Source organism: Oreochromis aureus, linkage group 7, assembly GCF_013358895.1.
Source record: "Oreochromis aureus strain Israel breed Guangdong linkage group 7, ZZ_aureus, whole genome shotgun sequence".
Classification (NCBI taxonomy): Eukaryota; Metazoa; Chordata; class Actinopteri; order Cichliformes; family Cichlidae; genus Oreochromis; species Oreochromis aureus.
Genome location: NC_052948.1, coordinates 19,877,471 through 19,903,585, shown reverse-complemented (window position 1 = coordinate 19,903,585; position 26,115 = coordinate 19,877,471). Strand labels below are relative to the sequence as shown.

Here is a 26,115-nt window from a genome sequence, read left to right as displayed (position 1 = left end):
CCCAATTGTTGTATTTAACTAGGGACTTGTGTGTTTTTCAGGTTGACTGTGCAAACACATTGTTTGTGCTCCATTTTTATTGTCGCGGCTCTTGAGTAACTAAAAAGCACACACACGCAGACCCCTCACCTGAACAAACTGATCCTTTTGATCCTGCAGTGTCTGCAGGCATCACCGCTGGGACTTTCAGCAGATGAATATACGGTCATTGAGGCCCGCTGTCCCACATGATAGCTATAAAACTGTTTTGTCTGCATGCTGTCTCTGAAGACTGAAGCTGGCAAACATGTGACACACCCATGATGACCCACTCCACGAGTGACGACCCACTCCGTCAAACAACGTTTAAGATCATTAGACCTTTTAAAAGAAATGCATATTCTACAATACAAAGAGAAATGCAAATATAGAGACACTTCAAATGCCTGCTGTGCTACTGATGCAATCATTCGCAACAGCACGACATAAGCAAACGTCCGCATGTTATTTTTAAAGTTGTGCATTGCTGTCAGCACCTTGTAAATACTGCCCATTACTGACTATTGCCTTATTACATGTCAGCAAAATAAAACAAACTTGAAAATGAAAATGTTATGTCACAAAATCAACTTCTTTTTCTGACAGAAAATTGAAGGAGTACATGCTTCATTTGCTTACTAAATCCACCAGCCACCATCCAACTGGATGGTACATTTCTGCCAAATTGTGAGCTGTAATTATATAAGCCTGTGTCCAATGCTTTAAAACATTCTGTGCCGAGTTGTTTGTTCAGAAGTTAAAATAGTGCTTTCAGTGTTTTTATAGCACTTTTGCATGAGTAAATATCTAAAACACGCTGCGGTTTGCGGCTCACTTGTTCTATTTCTCTTCAGGCAAAAGACTTTATAGTTCATCTACATGACCCCTGAACTTTTTTTGAACCCTGCCTCTCAATTACTTTAACTGCAAGGGGCTTTACTTCCTTGATTTATGCTGTGCTTTATAATTTTAAAAGTTTTATTATCACTAGGGTAATTAAAGTGCCATGCCATGTTTTTAATGATAGAGAGGCTGAGGAATGCTCTGTTTAAAGCAATATATATACTTTAATGCTACTGTTTTTAAAAGCCAGCCAATCAAACTGTTTCCAAGAAATGCTTAAAGCTTTGGGCTACACCATTTATTCCCGTTATGAAAACAAAAGCCAAACACATGCTTCACTCATATGAGTCACTGCACTCATATGAGGTCTTTAGAAACAGTGATGCCACACTAAACCTTACACTGAAAACTATAAACATACAACTGGTAGCATGTTTAATTCTATGGTCAAAATATATTTTAAAGAATTATTTCTTTAAGGTTTAATTATGGATATGTTAACATAAAATTGTATTAATGCTAAAGATAACCTTTGTCAAGGAGGTTATGTTTTTGACAGCGTCAGCATGCATGAATGTCATTGTGTCTGTACACACAATAGCTCAAACAGTTTTGAATGAATTCTGATGAAACTTCGTAGAAGTGTAGAGTGAGTTCGTGTTAACAACCCATTAAAATTTGGCTCACATCTACCAAGGTCTTCAAAGTCAACTTAATGGTTTATTGGCCTATATTGACAAAAAGCCTTATAAATTAGAAACTATGATTCCTACAAGTGTAGTTTGTGCTGTCAACATATCAACAAATACAAAGTACGATATAAATATTTAAAATATGTCATATTTGTCCTCTGACCTCTCCTTCAAGGCCAATAGATTGAGCTGAAGGTCAAAGTGATAATAATGTTATGCAGAACTATTTAAAACGATTTACTACTGACATTGTTTGTACTGACAACATATAGGCTTATAGGCAATGATATATGGGGATTCTAAATATCACCTTATATTTTGCATCCAAATATCATATCATATTTGACCTCTGACCTCATGTTTACATCTCACATCTCTTTCAAGTTGAACCCAAAATGTGTTATATCTTTAAAGAAAGCTTCGTCAAGTCTAGTTAGTTTGAAATATCCTGTTGTATAATATTATATAATAACCTAAATTATTCAGGTCCTCTTATTTACAAATCAGTACCTTTTTCACCTCTGGCAAGCACTCTAGTTACACAACACATAATAATAGCTGCCATGTGCAGTCAGGTATGTTGAGAGGGACGTCTTAAGGAGGAGCTTCTGTTTGGATCTTCACCTAAATAAACTCGATGAGGACGTTTTAGCAAATAATATACCGACCTCACTGTGGCAACCTCTTAAAAGTTTCTGTAACAGTTGTCAGAGAACAGACAGTAAGGACACATGTTCACATCTTGGCAGATTGCTCTATCTACGGGTAAATCAGACTGTCAAGGAATATTGGGTAAGTTTACACCACACTGATTACTAGAGACAAGATCTTGTGTATCAGGAGCTAAAGGTCCCAATTAAATATTTTGATTTAATTGGGAAACAATAAGTATGATAATAATAATCAATAAAAGTATGAGCTATTGGACAGTAAACCTGCAATTTCAAGAAGGCCAAAAAAGGAAACATATTGTTTAATAAGTAATTGACTATTAATGTCAGAGGTGAGTATTATAAACACTATTTGTGGAAATTGTTGAAAGTTGCTTGGATTTTATGCTTCTTATGTTTTTCACTTACTTTATGCATGTAATGCTTCACGTCATCAGAAAGTCAGCGCAGTTGCTGTTTATAACTCACGAGTTTTACTGAATAACCTGGCAATGCTTTTTTATGCTCTCTGAAACAATTACGCATATCATTTTGTCATATGAAAAACAAAACTCTAAAAAAAACAGTTTGCTTTAAATAATAAGTACAAATACCATTTTGTTTATTTATATTTAACTGATTATTTAACAATTTCTGTATGCAAATAACGTCCGACTTTTAAACTAGGCGGAAATGACGACATACCTAATACCCATATATAGCACTAGCCAAAACAATGCGGTTTTAATAATAGTTTTATAGTCTAACCAAGTTAACAGTGCAGTTTTTTGCAGTTAGTTGCATTAAAACCTACTGTTACTGCGAAATTTCTAAAACTTGCCATTTACTAATCAATATTACATATAAACGGATGATCCTTAACTAAACCCGCCAAATAGGTCAGGCTATCAATGTGTTAAATTTACGGTGAGTAACGAGAGTTCAACTTCCGAATGAAATATTTGTATTTCAAAATAAAATTGCTTCAATGTAGCGCATCGTAGAGAACTTTGTTGTGAAACGAATAAACCGGAGGCGGCTTGGTTGCTCAACCACACACCAGCGCTTTCGCTATGTCCACGTGACGCGCGTAGACGGTAAGGTCGCTGATGCGGTTTATCTGTTTGTAGTATCAATAAAGACGGGTTACGGGCTACAGTAATACACCAGAATACTTCCTTTGTTGCTCGGGTTCTTTTACTTTTACACAAATGTAGCTTTTTCTAGTTTCAAAATACATTCGGACTCCGGTCAGTAAGCCCATAAATTCAGCTGGTAAGTAATGTTAGCTTGATTATTTCCCCGGCAAGGAATGGCTAGCTAATCAATGATGGCATAAGTAATTATGGTTTTGCCTTGATTGGTTAATTGATAAGGAGCTTGTCAGTCAACGCAGTCTCGCTGGCAAGGTCAAACAGTCTGCTACAAATAGCTAATGCAGTTCACCAAGCTGCCTTATATCAACGCTACGTACCCATCGTAGTGCAGGCACAGTGATTTGTTTACCGTGTAATCCCCCCCCCCATCCTCTCCAGTGGGCATGTGAGAAAGTGGTCGCCATTGCTGACACATAGAAGTGTTACTCTGCAGGTTATGTAGAAATGCCTTAAAATAAGTAGGCGGTGTCAAACCTGACTCGGTTGCATTTCTCATCTGCATGTGTGTGCGGCTGTCCGTGCCGGGCAGGTCAGCTCAGCAGCAGGGCGTGATTTTTCAGGTTATTCTCCCCACCCTTCAAGTGTCGCCCTGGTAACGTTCATTTCCCCCGACCACCACAGGATGCTGACAGCCACTTGGGTGGGGCTGACGCGGATGACAGTAGACGGGAGCAAAGCTCAGGGATAAACCAAAGCGCACGGGATCAGCTTTTTTTAAAGCAGCGCAGGGCGGCTGGTCGGTGAGAACCATGACCAAGCCGGAGTCGAAGAAAAGCGGCGTGGCTGCGGGCAAGAGCGTCGGCGAGCAGGTCAACAACGGCTCCGTGGATCCAGCGTGTCCGGATCAGAGCACTACCATTAAAGCCAAGGTGATGAAGCAGACCTCCAGGGAGAGTCTGCACCGGAGAAACACAGAGTGCGAAGTCTACGACGACGGGACCAACACCTTTTTCTGGTGAGTGTTTGTGGCGGTGTCAGTGCAAGTTCACGGCTCCTGCAGAGACAGAAGGGGGGGAAGCATGTGTTAGTTGACAGCAGGGTGTAATATGTGCTTCAAGGTGAACTGAAAGACAGGCCCAGAGCGACCTCCATTAATGATAGCAGATAATGTGACCTTGCTGTAAATGTCAGGTCAAACTGAAATGTTTGTTGTTGTTTTTCCATCCTGGTTAAATTATTCCAGTAAAAATGATCCACTAAATGTCACTTTTAAAGGTGTTGTGGGGTTTGCAGTGTTGTCATGGATGCTCACGTTGCACATCCAAGCTCAGGGCTCCTTGCCGACATGACACTTGAGAGATTCTTTGACATTCACGGCAGATCTGAAGGTGTGCCAGGTATAACGCCTGTCCTGCAAACTGTAGAAATGAGAGCATACTTCATTTATCTTTCCTAACGCCACACATTTTAATTCTCACTACTTTAACAAAAGTATGTATAAGCCAACTAAAAAAGAAAAAAGTATCCACAATGGGAATACGACACACATGTTGCAGGACACAGGTTTCGTTACGGTATGGTATGTAGCTAGTCTGGAAAAGTGGCATTCCCTTCTGCAGCCCTTTTTAATTTATAGCTACATTAGCTTTCCAGCCTGTCACTCGAGGAATATTTAAGCTTCCCTGAGTGTGTGTGCGGTTTTCATTTCTGCTTTGTGTACAAAAAAAGGATTGAATAAGAATCTGCTAAGCTATCCAATATCATTGGCAGCAGAGGAAACTGGTCCTCCCAGTGGGAACCTTAATGAGAATTTCTCATTACTGTGGTACGGCCTTGGCATCAGGTTTCTGTAGTGAGGTGTTAGCAGGAGCTAAAATACCTTTGTCTGTTGCAGTTATGAAAATACAAGAATCTTGTTTTATGTGGATTAATAATCAGGGTCACTTGTCCAGAACAGTATTGACAAATACATGAAGGCAGGGTTGCTATATTAGACTGAACCTAAACCAGGTTTTAGCCACTTATGTGGCAATTAAATGTGTCAGCAGTCATCCAGATGCAGTCTTACGACGTAGCATTGTAAAATTCAGAGCTGGCTTCTAGGGCTTTTTAGCTGTTTGCTTTAGGGGTCAACATAACAACAGTCTGTGGGTGTTGTTAAACCGATTGCATCCTGAATTTTTGCTGTCTAGTATTAAAAAAAAAAAACAAGAACGGAAAGTGGTTCTTTCTGTGAGTCATTTGAATTTACATTCTACATTACATTATTACATTTTTATTTGTAAGATTTAACCTTTTTTTGTGGAACATTTTCAAGTGCTGACTGCAGATGATAAACCTGCATGTATGAAGCAGGTTAGGAACAAGATGGCAGTTGTTGGTGTATTTCCAAGTGTGTAGGTGGTAGGGCACCGCATGGACTCTGTGTGTCTCCCAAGTGTTCAGAGTTCATAGTAAAAAGCTGTATGGCAGCAGCTTTTGGTTAAAAATGGTATGCACATGACATACAGCCTGCATCACTGGCACAGGAAGGAACTGACAACGCCAAACTTTTTTCTTTTTTTTTTTTTTTTTTGGTCATTTTAATATGCCTTATAACGAACTTGGACTGATTAAATGTAATTGTGCTGGCATTCCACTTTTATATTTTTCCCTTAAATTGATTTAGTGCTGAGCGATTTCAAAATGTGGCAGTTTTGTTCACACTGGTTTCGGCAAACGTCTAATTAGATGAAACTGACAGTTAAGCACATTGTATTAAATTCTTAGTTTGTCCGCCTGTCATTAAAGTCGAAGGCTATTTTAACCCCATTTCATCCTTAAATCTAGACTCTGATTAGTCATGAGGCTGGCATAAAGCAGAATCTTTTTTTTTTTTTTAATCTTAACTTCAAGCTCAGAGGTGAACTTTGTTTCTAAGCTTAGCTGGTTGCAAACCGGTATTTCCGCTGCACCTTTCCACTCTTGGTGGTGGTGTATCGTTGTCAGTGAAGAGAGAAACCACGTCCTCCCCCTGTGGCTCCAGCCAAACAGGTTGGATAAGGAGGTGGAACAGGAAAAAGGCTGACAATACCTGGCGTGCTGTCTTATACATCAAGCTTGAAGCCAAAAGAAATATGATTCAAGGTTGGCACTTTATTATAAAGAAAGGCTTCTTATAGAATTGCTATACTGCACTTTCAGGTACCCTTCAATTATTTTTTTCTTTTAATCTAAATTCTCAGAGCAGCACATTGCCTTTGTAGTTTTAGATTAGATAGATTTATAAAGTATATATCCTTTGGCTGTTTACCCCCAAATATTAAGAGGCTTTTGCACCTGGTGACCCTTTCATTAATGAGAGGGTTGGTAGGAATAAAATGCACTTGCTATGATTGTTCTCCACAGGTTTAAAACTTGAGGCGTGATGGCATCTGTCATGTAAGATGTGTTATGGTTGGCATTTGGTTGTCACACTTGGTACAGATGTCTTAGCTTGGTACAGATATTTAGGTATTCACATAACGGTTAAGTAACAAAGAAAAAGTCATTGTACAAATGTTTCCTGTAAGTGCTTTGTAACGTGTATGAGCACCACTCAGATCAGTCATTGGTACACGCTGTCATGTAAACAGGTCGACACCAGTGTTGATTGTTCTTTATTTACTAAAGCTTAACAGTTCACCTACATGTTGCATGTTTGGATGCTACTTGGTGTCGGGGTTTATAACCCGTCACTTTGGGGTTTTAACCAACAGACAAAATGAGTTTTAAAAATATCTGGATTAGCTTTATTCCCAGAAATCCCTCCTCCCTAATGAATACTGGCTCAGTCCACCTGCAGCCTGATCAGCGCGAACATTCCAGGAGTGATAAGGAAACTCGGTGACTCTGCCACTGTTCTCAGCAATCACCCCATTTGTCTTTCTAGAACTTATCAACTGTTATGTGCTTGTCAGCATTCCAAAGACCATTCAGGTCCCTTTGTCTTATTTATAATTGAGAAATCTCCCATTATATAGCGTGTATTCTCTTGACCCTGACATTATCGTAAAACTTTGCCCCGTCAGCTGAGGTAAATCCCTCAGGTTGCATCGACGTATATCTAAACAACTAGAATGTCATACCACAGAGGCCAAAGTATGTTTGCTGACATGGGGTGATGGAAGATACAACTTTGGCCTGTAGCCAACAACATGGCTATCAAACTCCAGCTCACCTTGTCTGGCAGAGCATACAAATTCTGTTGTTTAAACAGACCTGATACGAAGCTTTTCCATCCACTGTCAGGCACGAGACATGTGATGCAAAAGCTATTTTTGACTTTAAGTTAAAGAAAGGTTTGAACTGAAGCTTGTCACACACTTTGTAACTATTTTTAGCTATAGCAACACAGTTTCCCAACAGATTTCATCTCCTATTTTGTCCTTGATTTACCCCCATATATGCCTTTTGATATTTGGAGGCAACAAAGATGTTTTTAGCAGCAAGGACAGGACGTTCAGATTTGTTTAGACCGTTCCAATGTTGTGGTGTTATCTCAGTGTTGCTCAATGTTGTCCCATGGTGATGTCAGACAACATGAGCTGATCTAGGGGTTTTTTTGGTTGTTGTTTTTTAATGTCCTGTGGTGACTGGTATTTGAATTTTCTGTTCTACAAATGGTACTATCATCCTTCTCTCTGTCCTTTCCCCCACTTTCACTGCAGGCGAGCCCATACTGTCACAGTGCTGTTCATTCTGACCTGCGCTCTGGTCTACGTCACGCTGTTGGAGGAGACTCCTCAGGACACGGCCTACAACACTAAAAGGTCAGTAGGTTGCATTTCTCCTTAGTGCCACCAAAGCCAAAACACTCCAAAACTCAGGCCCCAAAAAGTCTACTTTAACCCCAGGAGGCTTTTAAACTGAAGCTTTATGATATCATTTTTGCACCAGTTTATGTAGAGAGAGAGAGATTATTTTATTGGTAACTTAGCATTAGGAAAATTGTGTTTGGTCATTTTGTTGTAACAATGTTTGTTGACAATACATCTTATACTGTTTGTTTCCCCTTGAATGATGCCACAAATTGAAGCAACAAGCATTTGTATCTTTATCTCGACTGTTATAGACTGCAACTGGCAGCAGCAGCTCTTCTTCTGTTGTTGAGATGGGCTACAAGTTAGACAGTCACTGTAACTGGAACAGCAGCAGGTGCAGACTGCTGAGGTTTGAGTTCATCTGCTTCATAAGGGACAGCGCATTTTATTGCTCAGTTTTTTTTGTCGCGACATACTTGGAGAATAGATCAAATCTAAATGTGAGGGAAACACCGCAATGCAACCAACCAACCAGTAGCTACTCTGATTTTTTTTTTTTTTTTTTTTTTTTAAACAACATTTGGAATAAACCACTTATTTCCTATAAACATGGGCAAGGAGCAAAAGTCACCATTTGAGATGAGTCACTAGCCTTTACAGTCACACTCACCTTGAGCTTTCAAGGCCATGTATACAACCACCTTGGCCATGAAAAGAACACTATAAATACGAGTTGAGCATTTAGCAAGTGCATTTAATGGGTTTTATTTAAACTTTGGGGAAAAAAATACATCCAACTTTATCACGTTCATTAAACCACAGAGATTTGGATAAATGCCAGATTATTTCAGTTTCTTTTATTACTGCAAACTACAGAAAGTTGCAGAGTGACTGCTGGAAGTTGTACCAGCTACTTTGTGCTTCCTGTTAGGAAAAGGCAGTAAGTAGGAGGTGTAGCTGAGTTTCAAAGTGCTCTGCAGGCTGGTTGCACCAGAGCACTGTTCCTATGGGAATACATAAGCTGTTGCAGAACTTGTTTTTCTTGTGGCTAAAGTTTTTTTTGGAGCTGTTGCCATGCTGCTGAATAAATATGGAAATGGAAATGATCAGACCTGTCCCTGATAGTGTTTGTTATAGCTTCTTGTATTTCAAACAGTGAGATTTAGTCAAGGCAAGTTTGCATGTGGCTTAAAACTCCCATTTACGTGTGTTACAGCTAAAAATCTGTGAAACAAAGCAGTGTTATTGTTAGTAGTTTTTACTTTTGACTTTTATTTATGGTGACTTTGTACTTAGGTGTATTGAGAAGGTCAGGCACAAAACAGGCTTTATCAATGATGTGTGTTTGCAACAGATGGGGTGATTTGTAGGTTGCGTTTGTGTGGATGCTCCTTAACAGGATTTGCTGCCATCAGCGTAGTCCGGCTCCTTGGGATAAATACCCTAACAGCTTCACCCTGGAAGCGGAGCTCACTCTCAGGCATTGCTTGGTTACTCCTCGACTCCCAGTCAACCCTGCAATTCGGGACCACTCTCACTAGTTCACACACAACTTCACTTTGTGTGTTGTATTCTTTGAACACACATTCATTTGATTCCAGACTCACACAGTGAAGAAATCGATCCCTAAATCTCACATGCTCATGCTCCTACGCTTGTTGGCTACCACGCGCTGTAATCCCATTGTATGCTCAGTCTTTTAAGCCTGCTCTGTTTACTTGTAAGGTCAGGACAGTGTCCTCGTCTGGTCAAATCCGGTTTTCAGCGCTTAAATCAACAGCAACTTAAGCTCAACTTAGGCTGGTCTGATTCTTAATAAACACAAAGGAAGTTGTAATATTGAAATAGAAGAAGCAGGCCAGACCTCCAGATTCAAGTTATTTAATTATTAATTCTCCAAGCCATTATCCTCCCATTCATGCCTTGTCTGATTGATCTGACATCACAGATCTTAAAGGTTAACGGGGTTGAAATGCTGAGACTTGTGTAGCTGTAATAAAAGCCTTTCGGCCCCTTTGAAATGCATACTGATTTTAATTGAAGTCACAGTAATGGACAAACACAATTTGACTGAGCTAAAAAAAACAAACAGGTGAACTTCATGTCTTTATTGAACATGCTGGGCGAACATGTTGAGCCATCACCCTTAGATGTGTCCTGTAGCTACTTCTGAGACTTGAACAGTGATGTGGTGGAATTGTAGGCCATTCTTCCTACAATACTGTTCATCAATATTGACAATACTGACATCTCAATTGGGATAAGGACAAGATTTAATTTTTCTCACATACTAATTTGTTTTGGGTCAACACTTTCCAAACGGTTAAATCTTGTTGTACTGCCCCTTTTTTTTTTTTTTTTTTTTATTCCTCACACACAGAGCTGGACCCTTTTTGTTACACAGGACAAACAGTTTTTTCAGTCTAACCACATTCCAGTCTCATATCTGTAATTTAAACACTGTAGTAGTTAGCATAGAGGTTCACTTGTTTCCTAGTATAAAGACATGAAAATAAGCTGTTTGTTTGTTGGTGGTTCAGTAAGAACACATTATGAGTAATCAATACAGAAATCTTTGTGATTCCAATGAATTCCCAAATGTGTGTCCTCTAGGGGTATTGTGGCCAGCATCCTGGTGTTCCTCTGTTTTGGAGTGACACAGGCCAAAGATGGACCTTTCACCAGACCGCATCCAGGTATGAAAAGCACATTTAACACCAGGTTAAAGTAATTCATGTCAAATCTCTCTTTTTATATTAAGAATCTAGCATAAGTTAACAAAGTTGGCACTTGGAAATGCAAGTCGAAGTTCATATTAAAGCCATGTAGTGCTCTTTGTATTGAACCCTGGTCTGTTTTATTACCTTTCATTAAATACTGGACAACATCCAGGATATGCCAGTTTGACATTTGTTTGTCCTCTTAAAGCTTCCAGATAAGTAAAATAGTTGAAATGCCTTAAAACAAAGGTTGAAAAGGGGATTGTGAAAACCGATTATATAAAAATATGTTTATCATTAAAAGCAGCTGGCAGTTGAGTCAGTAGTTCAGTCAGTAGTAATAACATTTTCATCCTCCTAATGGAAAATACACATCCTGGTTAGAATCAGCAGTTGATTGAAGACAGTTGTCAAATTAAATGAGTTTGCAGACAGTACAGACGATCCCAAATCATTCATTTTTATGAGGCTTTAAATCTCAGTGACTAATTTATAATGGGCTATATGGTTCTAGTAAATGGTGCATTAGGCATTGCAGTGGCATTATTCAGTGACACTGAAAATGGCAGTTTGTGACAGGTTCACACCTGATACAGTTGTTTGCCTGTTTACCTTTTAATGTATTTAAACTGTTGGTTAGGTCTCCACAGAGGCTTTTTGTGCCATGCAAATGAATTTATATGAAACATCTTTGATCTTGTCATCCAAGGGGGAGTGGATGGAAAGAGATGACATTTGGAGTTCATTACAATACAGATGCAGGGTTTTCAGGGTATATGCGTGGGAAAAGGGAGAGAGAGAGTAATCTGTTACTTGTATGCATTATACGACACTGAAATACAAAGCTGTTGTAAGACATGTGAAAAACAATTGTAGATTTTGCTTGTGCTAAAACCTGTTGCCCAGGTAGAAAAATCTACGTGCCTGACTGCAGCACGTGAGCTGTGGCAGTTGGATTTCTACTCTAATGCTTTTGTAAACTTGCATCCTAACAGATAGTTATTTTTTCCTTCTTTAAATCTGATGCAGTTTGTAAAAGGTGCTACTATTTAAATAAGAGCACTCACAGCTTTCTAAACAGAGCTTTCATGCAGAAAACACTTAACATCTCCCGCACAACAAACACACAACAGCTAACTCCAGAGGGAAAGGGAGGAAGGAAGGAGGGAAAACAGGGCGTGGAAGGCAGATGCAGCGACATGCTGAATGCTGTCGGTTGTAGGTAGGCGTGAAGTGGTCGAGCAAGTATTTGGCTGCATTACTCGCACCTTTTGTGGGCTGATTGAGGGGATGTGGTTGTGTGTGTGTGTGTGTGTGTGTGTGTGTGTGTGTGTGTGTGTATGCAGTTGCTTCAATCTTTTGCTTGTTAATCCAGCAGGGTAGGTCCTGGTGTTTGTCACCTTACAGTTGGCTCTCCATAGACAACCATCATGGGAAAAAGACCCAGTAGGGTTTTTTTTTTTTTTTTTTGTTTTTTTTCTCCTTCAGCATTAAAACCTGTCGCTCCTGCTGAATCACAGACTGGGTGTGTCAAAGGAAACTGAGCTTGTGAATGTGAATCACCACAATAATTCAGCTCAATAGCAGTTGAATTAAAAGCACTCCTCATGTGGGACTTTAGGACTGAGATTGGTGTTTACCACATTAAATCTTCAGAAACACATTATGACATTATGTGTATACTCAGGTAATTCAGGCAGATGTTTATTAGTGGAAATGAACTAATGATTTGGGGTTGAACCAAATGCCAGGACCCCTAGCAGCTCATTTCTGTATGTCATCAGGTGCTCTTTTTAAATGTCTTTAACCAAAATCCACATTATACATTTGTTTATGGTGTTTTTGTTGGAAAACTAGTGGGAAGACTTGGGGCAGCAACGTTGAAGCTATGTAACCGAACAGTAAAATATTACTCTGGACTGAGTGTCAAATGTTCATACCTGCAGGGAATAGAAGTAGTTAGATTTGGAACGTGGAACGTTTACTCAGCACAAATAGGAAATTGTCATGTAAAGTTGTTATTATTGTTTTTTCATTGTCTTTAAAAACAAAGTACTAATTTAGTTTTTTATTCAGTGTAACTGATTTCTCTCTCTCGCTCTAGCTTACTGGCGTTTCTGGCTCTGCGTCACTGTCGTCTATGAACTGTTCCTCATCTTCATCCTGTTTCAGGTTGGTGTGGTGAGAATTTTGCTGCCTGGAAAGGCTAAAACACGTCAGATCAACACGTGCAATGCAAATTCTTAGCTCATGGGAACTCTGTACACAATCACATGACAATTTTCCCACATCAAACTTCTCTTTTTGAGTTTTCTACTCAGTGATTTTGATGACACAGGTTTTCTGGACGTTTACTTTGACATTTAATTATAATCGTGGTCTCCAAAAAGAAGGCCAGATGGAATCCATAAGTACTTCTTAAAGTGTAGTCAAGCCTGGGCAAAATATCGGGCTTTTTTTTTTTTCCCTCCCACTATCACATGTCTGCTCCAGACTTTGGTGCTTTTTCTGCTGTGATCCCTGGAAGCCTCTTTTCACTCTCCCAGTTTAATTAAATTGTCACTGAGCCAGACCCTTCAGACTGCCCTGGACACTGTAAAAGAAGAAGAATAAAGGGGGGGTATATTTAAGCATCTACTTCCTGTTTGTGCGAGGATAATTTTAAGTTGTTGCTAGGTAAAAAGCAATAAAATTTTACTTTTATGCCACAGAAATCTGTTGTTAGCTAAAGGAGGACACCATCTAATGTAGCTCGTGTAGAAATGTAAGGTCTGGTGGTACTTGCTCTTATTCTTATCCTCTTTTATCCAGACGGTTCACGATGGACGACAGTTCATGAAGTACATTGACCCCAAATTGGGGGTTCCTCTCCCTGAGCGCGATTATGGGGGAAACTGCCTCATTTATGACCCTGGAAACACTACAGACCCTTTCCACAACATCTGGGTGAGAGAATGAATTTTTTTGCTTTTCATGTTACTTTTTCTCTCCCGTGTATCTTTGCAGGTAGGAATGTTTGTAAGACTTGAGTTTTTGATAGTATTATGTCGTTGAAAACAACTCAGTAAGAAACAGGCCGCCTTCCTAAAAGTAACATTTCTTGTCCAGTCATGCATTTATAATGTTGTGCATATTGTCCTCAATTAATGCTAATAAGGAAGTGGCCCAGATACAGGAAAAAAAAATATGGCAGCTTAGATGAATCTGTGTATTGCCTTTTGTGTCACAGTAAAACTTCTCTATCTCTTTTTCTTCTACTTTATCTCTCTTTCATTCTCAAACACACACAAGAATACAGTTACTGTGGAGGTGTGCAGCAGCTTGAGTCTGGCGCAGATTACAGTCCATCAATAGAACCAGGCCTTCCTCTCTCTGCTGCCATGACCCAGAGCCCATCTCCACTAACAGTCTGATTTTTAGCCTCTAAAACCCCATTTCTGTGAATAGACTTTTTAAAATGTCAAATTACAGCCACATATTTATAAATAACTTTACTTCGGTTGTAGGAAGTTGCATGTGAAAGGACAAGCTAAAAAATGAGTACATAAAAATGTGCTGAGTTACTAAGCAGAAATAATATGATCCAAATAGTAAGGGTGGAACTGTGTTTAATTGCATTTTATTTGTGCTTTGTGATGCCCAAAGAGGCTTTGTCCTGTTCAGTGACCCAGTACTCTCTGTGCTCATTTCTTCCTGTTTCCAGTGTGAACTAGATGTGATGCTTTATTTGAACACAGATGGTCTTATTTTAACTGTCCGAGCACAAGTAGAAAGCAGCAGGACTTTTTAGAGCACAGGCTGTGAGCGTCTCTAAGCACACTTGCTGTTTTGGATTATATCAGTGGAGCAGTAAAACTTAAAACAGAGCTCAATGAGCTGAAATACATTTTGGTAATGTTAATAAATACACAGACAGTCGCAGGTCTGTGTTTTAATGGAAAGTTAGAAACCATAGGATGCTTATCGTGATCCACTACCACTGTAATGCAACACATCTCCCTGTTAAATGGGTTACTTTGCAGTAAATACGGTGGATGGTTGGCACTGCACTCAGATGTGGAATTTCACAAATCAGTGGCTGCATGGTTATCAAGATCAGGGTTCTGGTGCCTACATGTGGCTGCTGGGATATAAAACACTGAAGGAGCAGCTGTGTGCAGTTTCTTACAGTGCACTGTATTTATGTGTAGATGAATGGAGAGCAGTCAATATACAGGCTTGGAGTGATTAATAATTATTGTTTGTATTGACAACATATAGGCTTACAGGGAATGATCTATTTGAAGATTCTAAATGTCACTTTATAGTTTGCATGTGATTATGTCACATTTGATTTCTGATCTCACTTTTACATTTCACATCTGTTTTTCTTTCCAGTTGACCCTAAAAAGAGTTATTTTTACCCCTCAGTCGTAAAAGGCTGAGGGGGTATTTGTTGGCACCAACTTTGGAAATGCAATAACACGAGAACAAAGCAACATAGTAGATTCAGATCGATGCCATGGGTCTATCTACTAAAAATCTTTAACGAGTTCAAATCTGTGACCTTGACCTCAAAGTCACAGATCAAGTTTTCTGAAAATCTTGTGAATGTGATAACTTGAGAACAAGGTGACTACAGATGTTGAAATTGAGATCACTGGTGCATCTGCTTGGAGCCTGAGGGGCTGATAACATTTTTGTAACCTTCCTTAAGTAAAGTGTAACCCTTTAATAAATATTGATAGCTTTAGTTTGGATTAATTGTGTCCATGTGACATTTCTCATTTGCCTCATTGGCATAACATGTATAGCTAACTGTGATTTTACTGTCTAGTGTTTGTCCAAACGATCAACAGTTTAATGAAAGGGCTTTTCACGTGTAAGATTTAGGGGCAAAATTGTAGTTGGGCGTGCTGTTAAACATTATTTGTCTCTGCAGGACAAGATGGATGGCTTCGTGCCAGCTCACTTTCTCGGATGGTATATCAAGGTAGGTTTGCAATAAGCTGTCTGACATGTTTCATAAAAGCAGTTGAGCGTGCAGTCCTCGCTGTTGTGTACACATCACAGATTTAAATGGTTTGACTTTGCAAAGATTACAGAGCACCTAGTCAATAAGTGCCAAGTGAGGTCATTCCCACTCTGGTGTGATCATTTATTGACAAATAAAGTTGCACCTTTTTATTGTTTATTGTCTGTTATCTTGCTGACCTCCTCACACTCTATTTTCCCTCCAGACTCTAATGATTCGGGATTGGTGGATGTGTATGATAATCAGTGTCATGTTTGAGTTCTTGGAGTACAGCCTGGAGCACCAGTTGCCTAACTTCTCAGAGTGCTGGTGGGACCATGTACGTACATTTGTGCTGGTTTCTTTTGATTACAAAATACTGTGTGACACACTTTGAGGTTACTTTGGTTGTTATGTCTAGGTTTTCTGAGTGAGTGTTTTGTAATAAGGCACAAATAGTAAAAATGAACAATATCTTTAAAAAAAAAATTCCTTGCCACATTGAAGAAATAAACATAAGATCGAGATGTCTTCTCTTTAAAGCGTGACAGTGTTTACTGCAGATATAATCCTGCCTAATGTGGACAGATTTTTCAAATGTGTTTATATTAGACAAGAAGTTTCTTTGAACCAAAGTGTGACTAGACAAAATTTTCAAAACAAGTATTGCATTGTAAATGTGTTTTAAATTTAAAAGTAAAATTAAAGGGTTTTACGGACATTTTGCAGAACAAATTATATTCATCGTGTGTTAAGTTGGGAGGGTCACGGATCTCTTGCTCTTCAGCACATTTATAAGTAAAAGCACAGAAAGTGGAAGCACGGGAGTGAATTTTTTGCTAGTGATATTTCTAATGGCAACAAAGTCCTCATTTGTTTGCATGATAAGAACTTTATACCAGCAGCTAACTAGGTGATCTAATTAACAGAAGGGGTAGCTGGTAAAGCCAAGTGAGCACTGCTGGAAAGCAATAGAAAAAATCCAAATATAAACAAACTGTAATTATATTCACGACTGTAAAGATAAATACTGCGGTTGCTGTTGCTACTTGTTACTCACAAAAAATCTTAGTTATAGTAGTTGTAAATTATGTTCAAGGTGGAGGAGAGGTGGTGTGTGATAGTTGGTTTGGAGGATTACTGCACCTCACTTACCCTTTTCTCGCATTGTTTCTCCATCTAGTGGATCATGGATGTGTTGGTGTGCAATGGGTTGGGGATCTACTGTGGCATGAAGACCCTGGCCTGGTTGTCAATGAAACCGTATCAGTGGCAGGGCCTCTGGAACATTCCTACATACAAGTATGACTTTATAAAAGACATTTCTTTGCAAACATTTTAATGTTGGGCTTCTGTATTTGTTTATATTTAATGATATCTCTGTCTGTACTTGGCAGGGGGAAAATAAAGCGTATAGCATTCCAGTTCACACCTTACAGCTGGGTGAAGTTTGAGTGGAAGCCTGCTTCAAACCTTCGCCGCTGGCTTGCTGTGTTAGGCATCATCTTTATGGTAAGAAATGTTAACATAAAGGGAAAGAATTTGTCTCACTGCAAAAAATGATGACATCACCATGCAATCAAAATGCACAGCAAATGTAATGTATTTAGACTCTGATATATCGATAATACATGTTCATGTACTGGCCTAACAAATATATGTATTAATATATTGCTGATATATCTCTATCTGGATTTATGACTGTTGATAAATTGAAGTGGAAAAAGTAAAAAAAAGAGGTGATAGAAACACCCTTCAGCCATGTTTTGAATGTCGGCGTTGCTTAGTTTGTCCGCCAGAGGCCACTCTGCTACTTCCCTGTTAGCAACACATTGTAACGCTGCAAACATAACAACCACCCGATGTGAGCAAAGGCGGGTGGAGCATAAACATCAAATCCAGACAACTTGTTGTGACAATAGATCAAGATTAAGCTTAAACAGCACTGTACTGTCGTCTTAGAAAGGACTCTCAAATAACTGTACATAACAGACACATGGGAAATGTGTTTCATAAATCGAGGAGAGAGGAAATAAAATATCAGATTTGTAATTCATCAAATATGGGCGTAGTTATGTTGGCTCTATTTCTGTTTTTGGTTCCCTGCCTGACACCTGAATTAGTTCACTAAATGTAAAAGGTTAGTTCTTGTTAGCTAGTGGAAGAGAAAGGCGTGCCCAACATGGACTGATTGTTGTAACTTTTTCTGCTTTTCTGTGTTGTTTTTGTGTTCTCAGTGCTTCTAAATTAAGATATTTTATCTCCTATCTCGCCAGTTTCTGTTGGCAGAGCTGAACACCTTCTACCTGAAATTTGTGTTGTGGATGCCTCCTGAACACTACTTGGTGCTGCTTCGCCTTGTCTTTTTTGTCAACGTGGGGGGCGTAGCCATGAGGGAGATCTACGACTTCATGGATGACCCGTGAGTAGCAATGCGCAGCTTTTCTTTTGGGAGTTGGACAGTTTGACCGGGTGTATAATAAAAGACTGTATGAAAAAGAACTTGTTGACATTCAGCACTGATTCAGTTTAATCAAGTGTTTGCTCTTGAGTTTTAAACTGGTTATCGTAGTGCAAATTGAAATCAGAAAACTAGATAAGCACAGCAGTGAAGAAATGTGTCAGTCTTCTGTGTACTATACACAGCAAAATATTTAGTAAGAACACCATTCATACATACCAGCCATGAGCAAACATGTGTATTGATAAGAATATGTTTACTAGTAACGCAAACATACAGAAATGTTTAGTTTTCTGCTATTTTTCCAGTGTTGGGTCGTGTTGGAGCTAGAGGTATTTCTAGTGATTAACTGATTAAACCTGAGGGATTAGAGTCTCATAAAAATAGACTGAATTAAATATGTCCATGTATTCCACATGTATTTAAAAGCCATTTTTAACTGTTTAAATACCAAATGCAGGGAAATGTGTGGTGTGCACGCACAGTGTCAGATTAGTTTGCCAAATATGACTAGCATTAGTGGACTTCTTTACTTGCAGGTTAACGTCATCACAGCTCCTGTGCTGTTGTTAGGAATTACTCTGATTGTATTCCAGTTCATTGTAGAACAGCCTACATATATCCATTAATTTGCATATATAGCAAAATACTGCAGTACTGTACTAGTTCTGTTTAACCAGTGTTGTCCACTAACAAAATTCATATAATTACTCAGACTGTAGTATTTCTGGTAGACTAGAAATGGTAGTATCATTTACCGGTTGACTATTGAAACACATGGGTATTGACATGGTGCTGTGCATTATGGTGTTTCATCACAGGCTTACATGTAACCAGTAAATATTAAAAATAAACAATAAACAGTAAATGTATCCTCCCTATTGAATAATTTTTCCATAATAACATTGTTTCATTTTCCCAACAGGAAGTTCCACAAGAAGCTCGGCCAGCAGGCGTGGCTGGTATCAGCAATCACAGTAACGGAGTTCCTAATAGTGGTCAAGTACGACCCCCACACCATCATGCTGCCCATTCCTTCTCTTATCATTCAGTGCTGGTTTTTAGGAATCCTCCTCATACTCATCTGGACCGTGTGGCGGTTTTTCATCCGGTAAGTAGTGGGATGGGTTATTTTATTTATTTATTTATTTATTTATTCATTTGTTGTTGTTTGTTTGGGGGGTTTTTTGGGGGGGGTTGTTGAAATGTAATGAAAGTCTTTGCTCTTCGTGTAAAACAATTAGGCTTTAAGGAGGAAAGATTTCAGCTTCTTAACCATTTCTAGCTTGTGTCTAGTAAACACAATAACTACACTGAGACCAAAGTCCAAAGTATTGCCTCTGTTTTTCTATTTTGGTTCGCTGGACACCGTGCAGTCTATTTGAGACAGGTCCAGTCTACCTTTGGGTCGTTCTTGTTAAAGTACGGTATTGTTTTTGTGTGTGTCAACTTTCTGTAGATTTTCCACTGGTCTGTTTCATATAGAGTCCAGTTATGGATCTGTAGAGACGTCCTACATGCTAATTATAGGAAGGGAAGTTGGGAATTGGCAAAAAGCAGCTGGTTTCCAAATGAACTTTGTACACTCATGCAGGAAAAGATGACAATCTGTTTCCATGCTGCTGTTATGCACTTCACTTTTGCTTTAAATACACTGTTCATGGTGACTGATGAGGAAATACAGTTTTAATTACAGTTTAAGAAAGATCTCTGCACACGTGTGAGTTTCCATCCAGTGTGCTCCTGCATTTCATTTGGTTATTCCTCGTGAGCTCATGGAGTGTGTTTATTTCTTTTTTCTTTTCTGTCTTTTTTTTTTTTTTTTTTTTTTTTTTTTTTTTTTAAATGTAATTTAATTTTTTTTTAGCTGCCTTATCTTTACTGTGTTGTTGTTGTTGTTAGGTGCAGCCTGCCCTGGCATGTTAAGCTTGTTGTCTGTTTTCCTCCCCTCCCTTACTACTTCCTGCTCGTGCTCAGCAATAATGCAGTAATGTCCTTGCCAAGCAAGGTAGGTATAGGAAAAGTGTAGGGTTTTTGTTTTCTTTGTTTGTTTCCCCTTTTCTAAGACATCACCATTTGGATCTAAAATCATGAATAGAGGATCTATGGGATCCTCTAGAGAACGTAGTTAATACTCTGCATGGCTCCATCTCCTGCATGGCACTTTATGGATTCTTGCTGTGGTGAATTTTATCGTCTTCATTTCCCTTCACATCATTTTTACTCTCAGTTCCAGTCAGTTTAGTGACGCTAGAGGGCATTCAGTTTATGTTGACACTGTTAAAGTGAGTCAGTGAAACCCAGAGGAACTGATACCCCCACACACACACGCACACAGACACAACCACACACTAACCATCATGTGACAAGAGCCAATGAGATCAGCTCAAACACTTCTCCTGGTTGACTAAAGACAAAAGCGTGCCATTATCCAGTTATTCTGATCAAAGTGATTTTTTTTTTTTTTTTTTTTTTTTTTTTATAAACAGAACCTTAAGAATTTCCAAGCACTGTTTGACCCTATTGTACACTCCCAGTCTGTTCCCTAATATGCTTCATTTAGTATGAGTGGACCGAGGTGAGTGCTGAGTGCATGTTTTGTTTTGAGGTGTGTAACAGCCTGGTGCTCTTCCATTAAGTGTTACAGAGGTCCTCATGAGGAGCATTCAAAATAATATTAATGTTAACAATAAACATAGTAACAATAATAAGTACTTTTTTGTGAAGCGCTTCCCAGAAACAGAATAAACTTGCATGAAAAGAAATGTTAAAATCAATTTATATATCATTTAAAATAAGTTCAGTGTCAAAAGAAAACTAAGATAAAGAGCCGAAGCGATCGCCTTTCATCTTTAAGCATGAGATGGACACAGTTAACGGGTTCCTGCCAGGGGATCTCAGACCTTGCACCGGTTGCTATGCAGCAGTTCAAGTACAGTCAGGCGATGAAATGCTTTAAAAGAAATAAGTAAATCTTAAAATCGATTCTAAAAGTCATGGACAGCCTGTGCAGAGTCATTAGGGTTAGAGTAATATGTTCACTTTTCCTCGTTCTTGTAGGAAGTCTTGTTGCTGCACAAACAGAAGTCTGTGTATTCATTTCTGATTGTTACCTGTTAAGAGACTATTGCAATAACCAGAGAGAAGGTAAAAGTGAAAATGAATGTCACTGAAAACTCAGTGTTGATCGTATCCTCGCACTATTCCTCAGGCATTCGTTTCTTAAAAAATTTGATTAAAATCAAACAACACACCCAGATTTCTGGCAACTCATTAAACTGATAAAGTTGGTACTCGGCTGCAGGCTGTCCAAACCAGATCTAAGAATTTTTGGTTTATCGGATTTACATTTTTTTATTATCATCATCATTATTATTATTATTATTATTATTATTATTATTTATTTTTTTTAATGCACATATCTGTTTCTTGATGTTGGTTAAACAGTTTATAAGGTTGACGAAACTTGTTGAACCTTACTGGGAAATGGAGCAGTGTGTTATCAGCATAGCAGTGAAACAAAATGTTATTTCACCGTATAATGTGGCCAAGTAGTAGCGTATATAATGAAAAAAGTATATTAATATTGTTCGAATGGCATCCAGCTTATTTTGGGACACACAAATGATATTTGTTGTCAAATACACAAAAGGTCCCTGCCCTCACCCCCAACCAGTGGCGGCAGATGTCTGCCCCTCCCTGAGCCTGGATCTACCTTCCAGTTCCTTCCCACTGTCACCAAGTGCTTGCTCAAAGGGGGTCGTTTGATTTGGTTATCATTTTTCCCCCTGCCCTTCCTAAGCAGGGATTTCATACAGATTGACTGATCATTTCTTGTAGTGATGGATTTATTTGACAAAGAGAAACTGGGAATTTTTCTTAGTCTCAAAAAGTAAGAAATGCAGTTCACGTGAGACTTTGAGAGCAGAGCTTTATCTTCTGTTTGTGATGTTTGTTAAAGTAATCAGCTGTTTTGTTTGTTTTTCTTTTAATATAACCCAGTGTATAGTGTAGGCGTAGGAATTATAAGAAAGAAACCTTCTGTGAGAAAAGTTAGTGGACCAGAAACCATCTGGGAAGACATGACCCTCAGGGATGACACGCTATAAATAATGCGTGTGCTCTTTCCTTCTGTCTTCTCACAGTGACATCACACTCCGCTACAAAGAGACGTGCCGGCGTAAACAGGAAGCCCCTGCTGACTGGGACCGCCCGCTGGGCAACGGCAGCACGGCCGCCCCCTCCGGGCGCAGCAAACTGAACGGCAGCTCCGAGACGCTGAGGCAGCGGAAGTCCTGAGAGGAAGCCGGTCAGTCACGCTGTCGGCAGTGAGTGAAGGGGGATAGTGAGAGGAGTTGAGGAGAAATGTAACACAAGAAGACACTTAGAGGATGGACACATACTGTTCTTGTGCCTACATGAACCAAGTAGTCATATAACACAGGCAAGGGGGTGAACGGGGCAATTTTCATTCGGTGTATGTGTAGTTATTGTCCTACTTCCGGTATTTACCTCATTCTGTTTCAAAGAACATTTGGTGGATTAACAGACAAGATAGTTTTGCATTAGTAATATATATTTTTGAATGTTTGGTGATAAGATGAATCAGTACAGAATCGGAAAGTAGATGTGCTCTTGACCAATAATTTTTCCATTTTCTCAACTGCACTTTGTCTTTAAAAACAAAAAAGCGAAAGAAGACTGGAGGAGGAACATATCTGCCACTGTAAATATGCTTAATCCTGTGTTGTGCAGTCATATCAGTGCAGGTGAGAAAAAGGAGAGCATTTAGAGGAGTTTCTGAAGGTGTAATGACTGATCTGGATTCTGTTTTAGTATCCACTACTATGCAATCTTCAGTATCACCCTGGGCGCGAGTAATGATAACAACACATGGCTGTTCAGATTAGTTTAAGTGACACTTACTTTACCAGCTGATTCCTGATTCATTCTGACAGCTTACACTAGGTTTAGTCCCAGGTACATGATGTATTGTTTACATGTGGAAGACAATTTAAGCTCTTTTTTTTTTTTTTTTTTTTTTTTTTTTTTCATTTACAGTTCAGCGTTCATTCCTGGAAGCACTGAGCCTTGAGGGTTCTTGCTCAGATCCTCCTTTAGTCACACACACGAGAGGAAAACTGGTCAAAGCCTTTCTTTCCTCTCAAGCTTTGTTCTTGAAAAGAACGACAAGTTTGTTTAAAAAAAAGAATAAAATCAAGATGTACTATATTCTAGTTATTTAACTGGTGATAATAATATACGTGGTGTCTGGGATATAGCTTGAGTGTTTTTTTTGTTTTTTTTGTAGCTGTTTTCTTATCACTGTTATTTCTTTAGGGTAAATCAATGCTAAACACTAGATTCCTTTTTTGTGAAATGAGGTTCAGAGAAACCTGCAGCACTAACATCCACATCCACAACAGACGCATTGATGGGAAGCTGTGCTTGGTTTTCCTCAGACCGTGAGGTGTTTGTTCCCCGTAACAAAAAAAAAGGATAAATGGCAGAGATGTGGGTGTTCCTCTACACTTTTTACCATTTGTCACTTTAGAATTTAATATTCGATTCCTTTTATGCCAAACATTCTTCCACAGTTTTACATTTTGGGGGGTTTTATGATTTTTTTTTTTTTTTTTTTATTTTTTTTTTTTTTTTCTCAGCTTTGCGAGCATCACCATATTGCACATGCAATCAGCCAAAGCTTAGGATCTGCTTCTTGCTAAAGCCATAAGTACCATCCACCATGAGGTACCATGCACCTCAAACTGCTCATTTTGATTCTTTCTGAGCTGAGTTTCAGCGCCGTCAGTGTCTGCGTCTAGTTAGTGTTACAAAAGGTCACCTGGAGGTCAGGCGGCTAAAACCAAATTCACCTGTACAGCCATGATTACAGCTAAAAACTCCTAATTATGAGGAATTGTCTTAGTTGCTTTTGATCTGTGTCGGTGACAGCTGCTAAATGTAGAGCTGCCACGATTCATCGTGCTGATAATGAATTCATCCTGAAAACATCCAATCACTACTTGCTTACACATTTTCTTAAAACGATCAGCAGATTAATCTGATGATGAACACAAGTGTTAACCGCTGCTCTAGTGAAACATGAAAGTGTTTCAAAATAAAAATAAGCTTTACATTAAAATGATTTAGGTGGTCAAACTGAAACAAGCTGGAAATATCAGCATGTTCCAGTTTCACTCCCAACTCTCACTGTTACCAAAACATTGCGTCCGTGTCCTGTGACTGTCGGGGTTCAGTTAAATCTGTGTTGCTCACCGTGTCCCGGTGACTGATATCTGTGAAATGAGATCCAAATTCTGGTCTGTTTTAGTGAGGCTGCAGTCGTTTTCTCGTGAATGTAATCCAGCAGATTCAGCTGTTCAGACAAGAGGGTCACAAACACTAAGCTGAACATCGTTTCTGCAATGCTGCACCTCCTGCCGCAACATTTAAACCACCTGCCTGGTACTGGGTAGCTCTGGTCACACAGGGCTCAGCCAAAGGCCCTCCAGGGGAGCTCTTTGGTGTCTGGCACTGGGATGCTAATAAGGTATTCTTTGGGTCTTGTGGGTTGTTTGCAGTGGGTCCTCCACTTTGACTTTCTGAGGGAGGCCCCTGTTTATGGGGGAAATGTTTAGTCTGTTTAGTTGGGAAGTACATGATGGAGTTACTTATGGATGTACTCAAGGGTTTCCTAGCAGACAATTGCCTTGTAACATGACCAATGTTAGTCACTTCACCTGTCAGTGGTTTGAGTGTTGTGGACCTTGCTCTGACTGCAGCGATTTCTGTGTGAATTTCAAACTAATGTTTAGCTGATATTTCAGATTTTGTGCTTGTTTAACCTGTGCTGTGCTAATTCAGCTGCTTGAGGGTTTTTTTGTTTTTTTTCCTTTCCTTTTCTCTGTCAAGTACTTTCAGACACGGGCTGGGTATCCACTGTGTACCTGTGTTCGTGCCTTGAATTGGTCAAAACTGTTTTTTGTTTGAAGTAACTGAAAACTTAAACCCAAGTTATGAATTTGCACATCAGCTCTGCATTAGAAAATAGTGAATTAAAAAAGAACTTGAACACGTAGAAGCAGTGTGGAGCAAAGTGGAATTTTAAAAAAAACAAAAACAGGAACTTTAGTGTTTGCGGTTCAGTTTAGTTTCACTTGCAGCCTCATGGGGGCGGTAGATGCCTGGTTATCTCTACCCTGTGCAGTCATGTCTCCTGGAGATTGATCATTGACTGCTTGCTGTAAATGCCATTTTCAACTTGGATTGTGTAAATGTGAAGATGTTGATCATAAAAAGTGAATATGCTGCTGCAACACATACTTTTATAATGTTTTCAATAAAATAAAATAAAAACTCAACTTTGCACAGTCTGTTTTTCTGAGTAAATCAGGTGACAGATGTTTTAATTGCCTCAAATGGAATTAACTGTTGGTGCTTCAATGCAGTTACAGTGACCACCCATCGGTGATACTATAGGTAAGTAATGTGTCCTTTGTAGTATCTATTATTGCAGAGTTTCAGTGCTTTTTTTTTTTTTTTTTTTTTTTTTTTAAGGGCAGAAAGTTTTCATGCTTGGTAAGTTTGTATACAGTGTCACCATGGAAACAAATTCCATCAAATTTTTATCTGTTTTGCTCTTGATGTACTCGTTAGACGGGCTCGACATGTGACAAGTGGAAACTGCCACAAAACTTGGGAAGTAACTACTAAAATGCTTAGTCACACATGTGGCATACAGTTTTTTTTTCTCTTAAGTTTGAAATATTTCCAGCTTTCCAGATTCCTCAGTTTTCTATAAAGTTACTTGTGATTATGGATTTTATACAAGATAAACATTTCCAATAAATCTTATCA

General features: G+C 39.0%; 1 protein-coding gene across 7 annotated transcripts; it reads left to right on the top strand.

Moving 5' to 3' along the window:
- The first annotated feature begins 2,218 nt into the window (after positions 1-2,218).
- On the top strand, positions 2,219-25,619 carry ptdss2 (phosphatidylserine synthase 2). 7 transcript variants are annotated; one of them, XM_039614513.1, is made up of 13 exons: positions 2,219-2,345; positions 3,982-4,315; positions 7,989-8,090; positions 10,695-10,777; positions 12,906-12,973; positions 13,613-13,747; positions 15,723-15,773; positions 16,021-16,134; positions 16,978-17,096; positions 17,192-17,306; positions 18,071-18,216; positions 19,181-19,366; positions 22,401-25,619. In XM_039614513.1, the coding sequence occupies exons 2-13, from the start codon at positions 4,110-4,112 to the stop codon at positions 22,552-22,554; spliced, it is 1,479 nt and encodes a 492-aa protein (XP_039470447.1). In that variant the 5' UTR covers positions 2,219-2,345; positions 3,982-4,109; the 3' UTR covers positions 22,555-25,619. The 7 variants fall into 7 exon arrangements, with proteins under 7 accessions (XP_039470447.1, XP_039470450.1, XP_039470448.1 ...); XM_039614516.1 differs by lacking the exon at positions 2,219-2,345 and adding an exon at positions 2,988-3,130; XM_039614514.1 differs by lacking the exon at positions 2,219-2,345 and adding an exon at positions 3,248-3,300.
- The last annotated feature ends 496 nt before the right edge of the window (positions 25,620-26,115 follow it).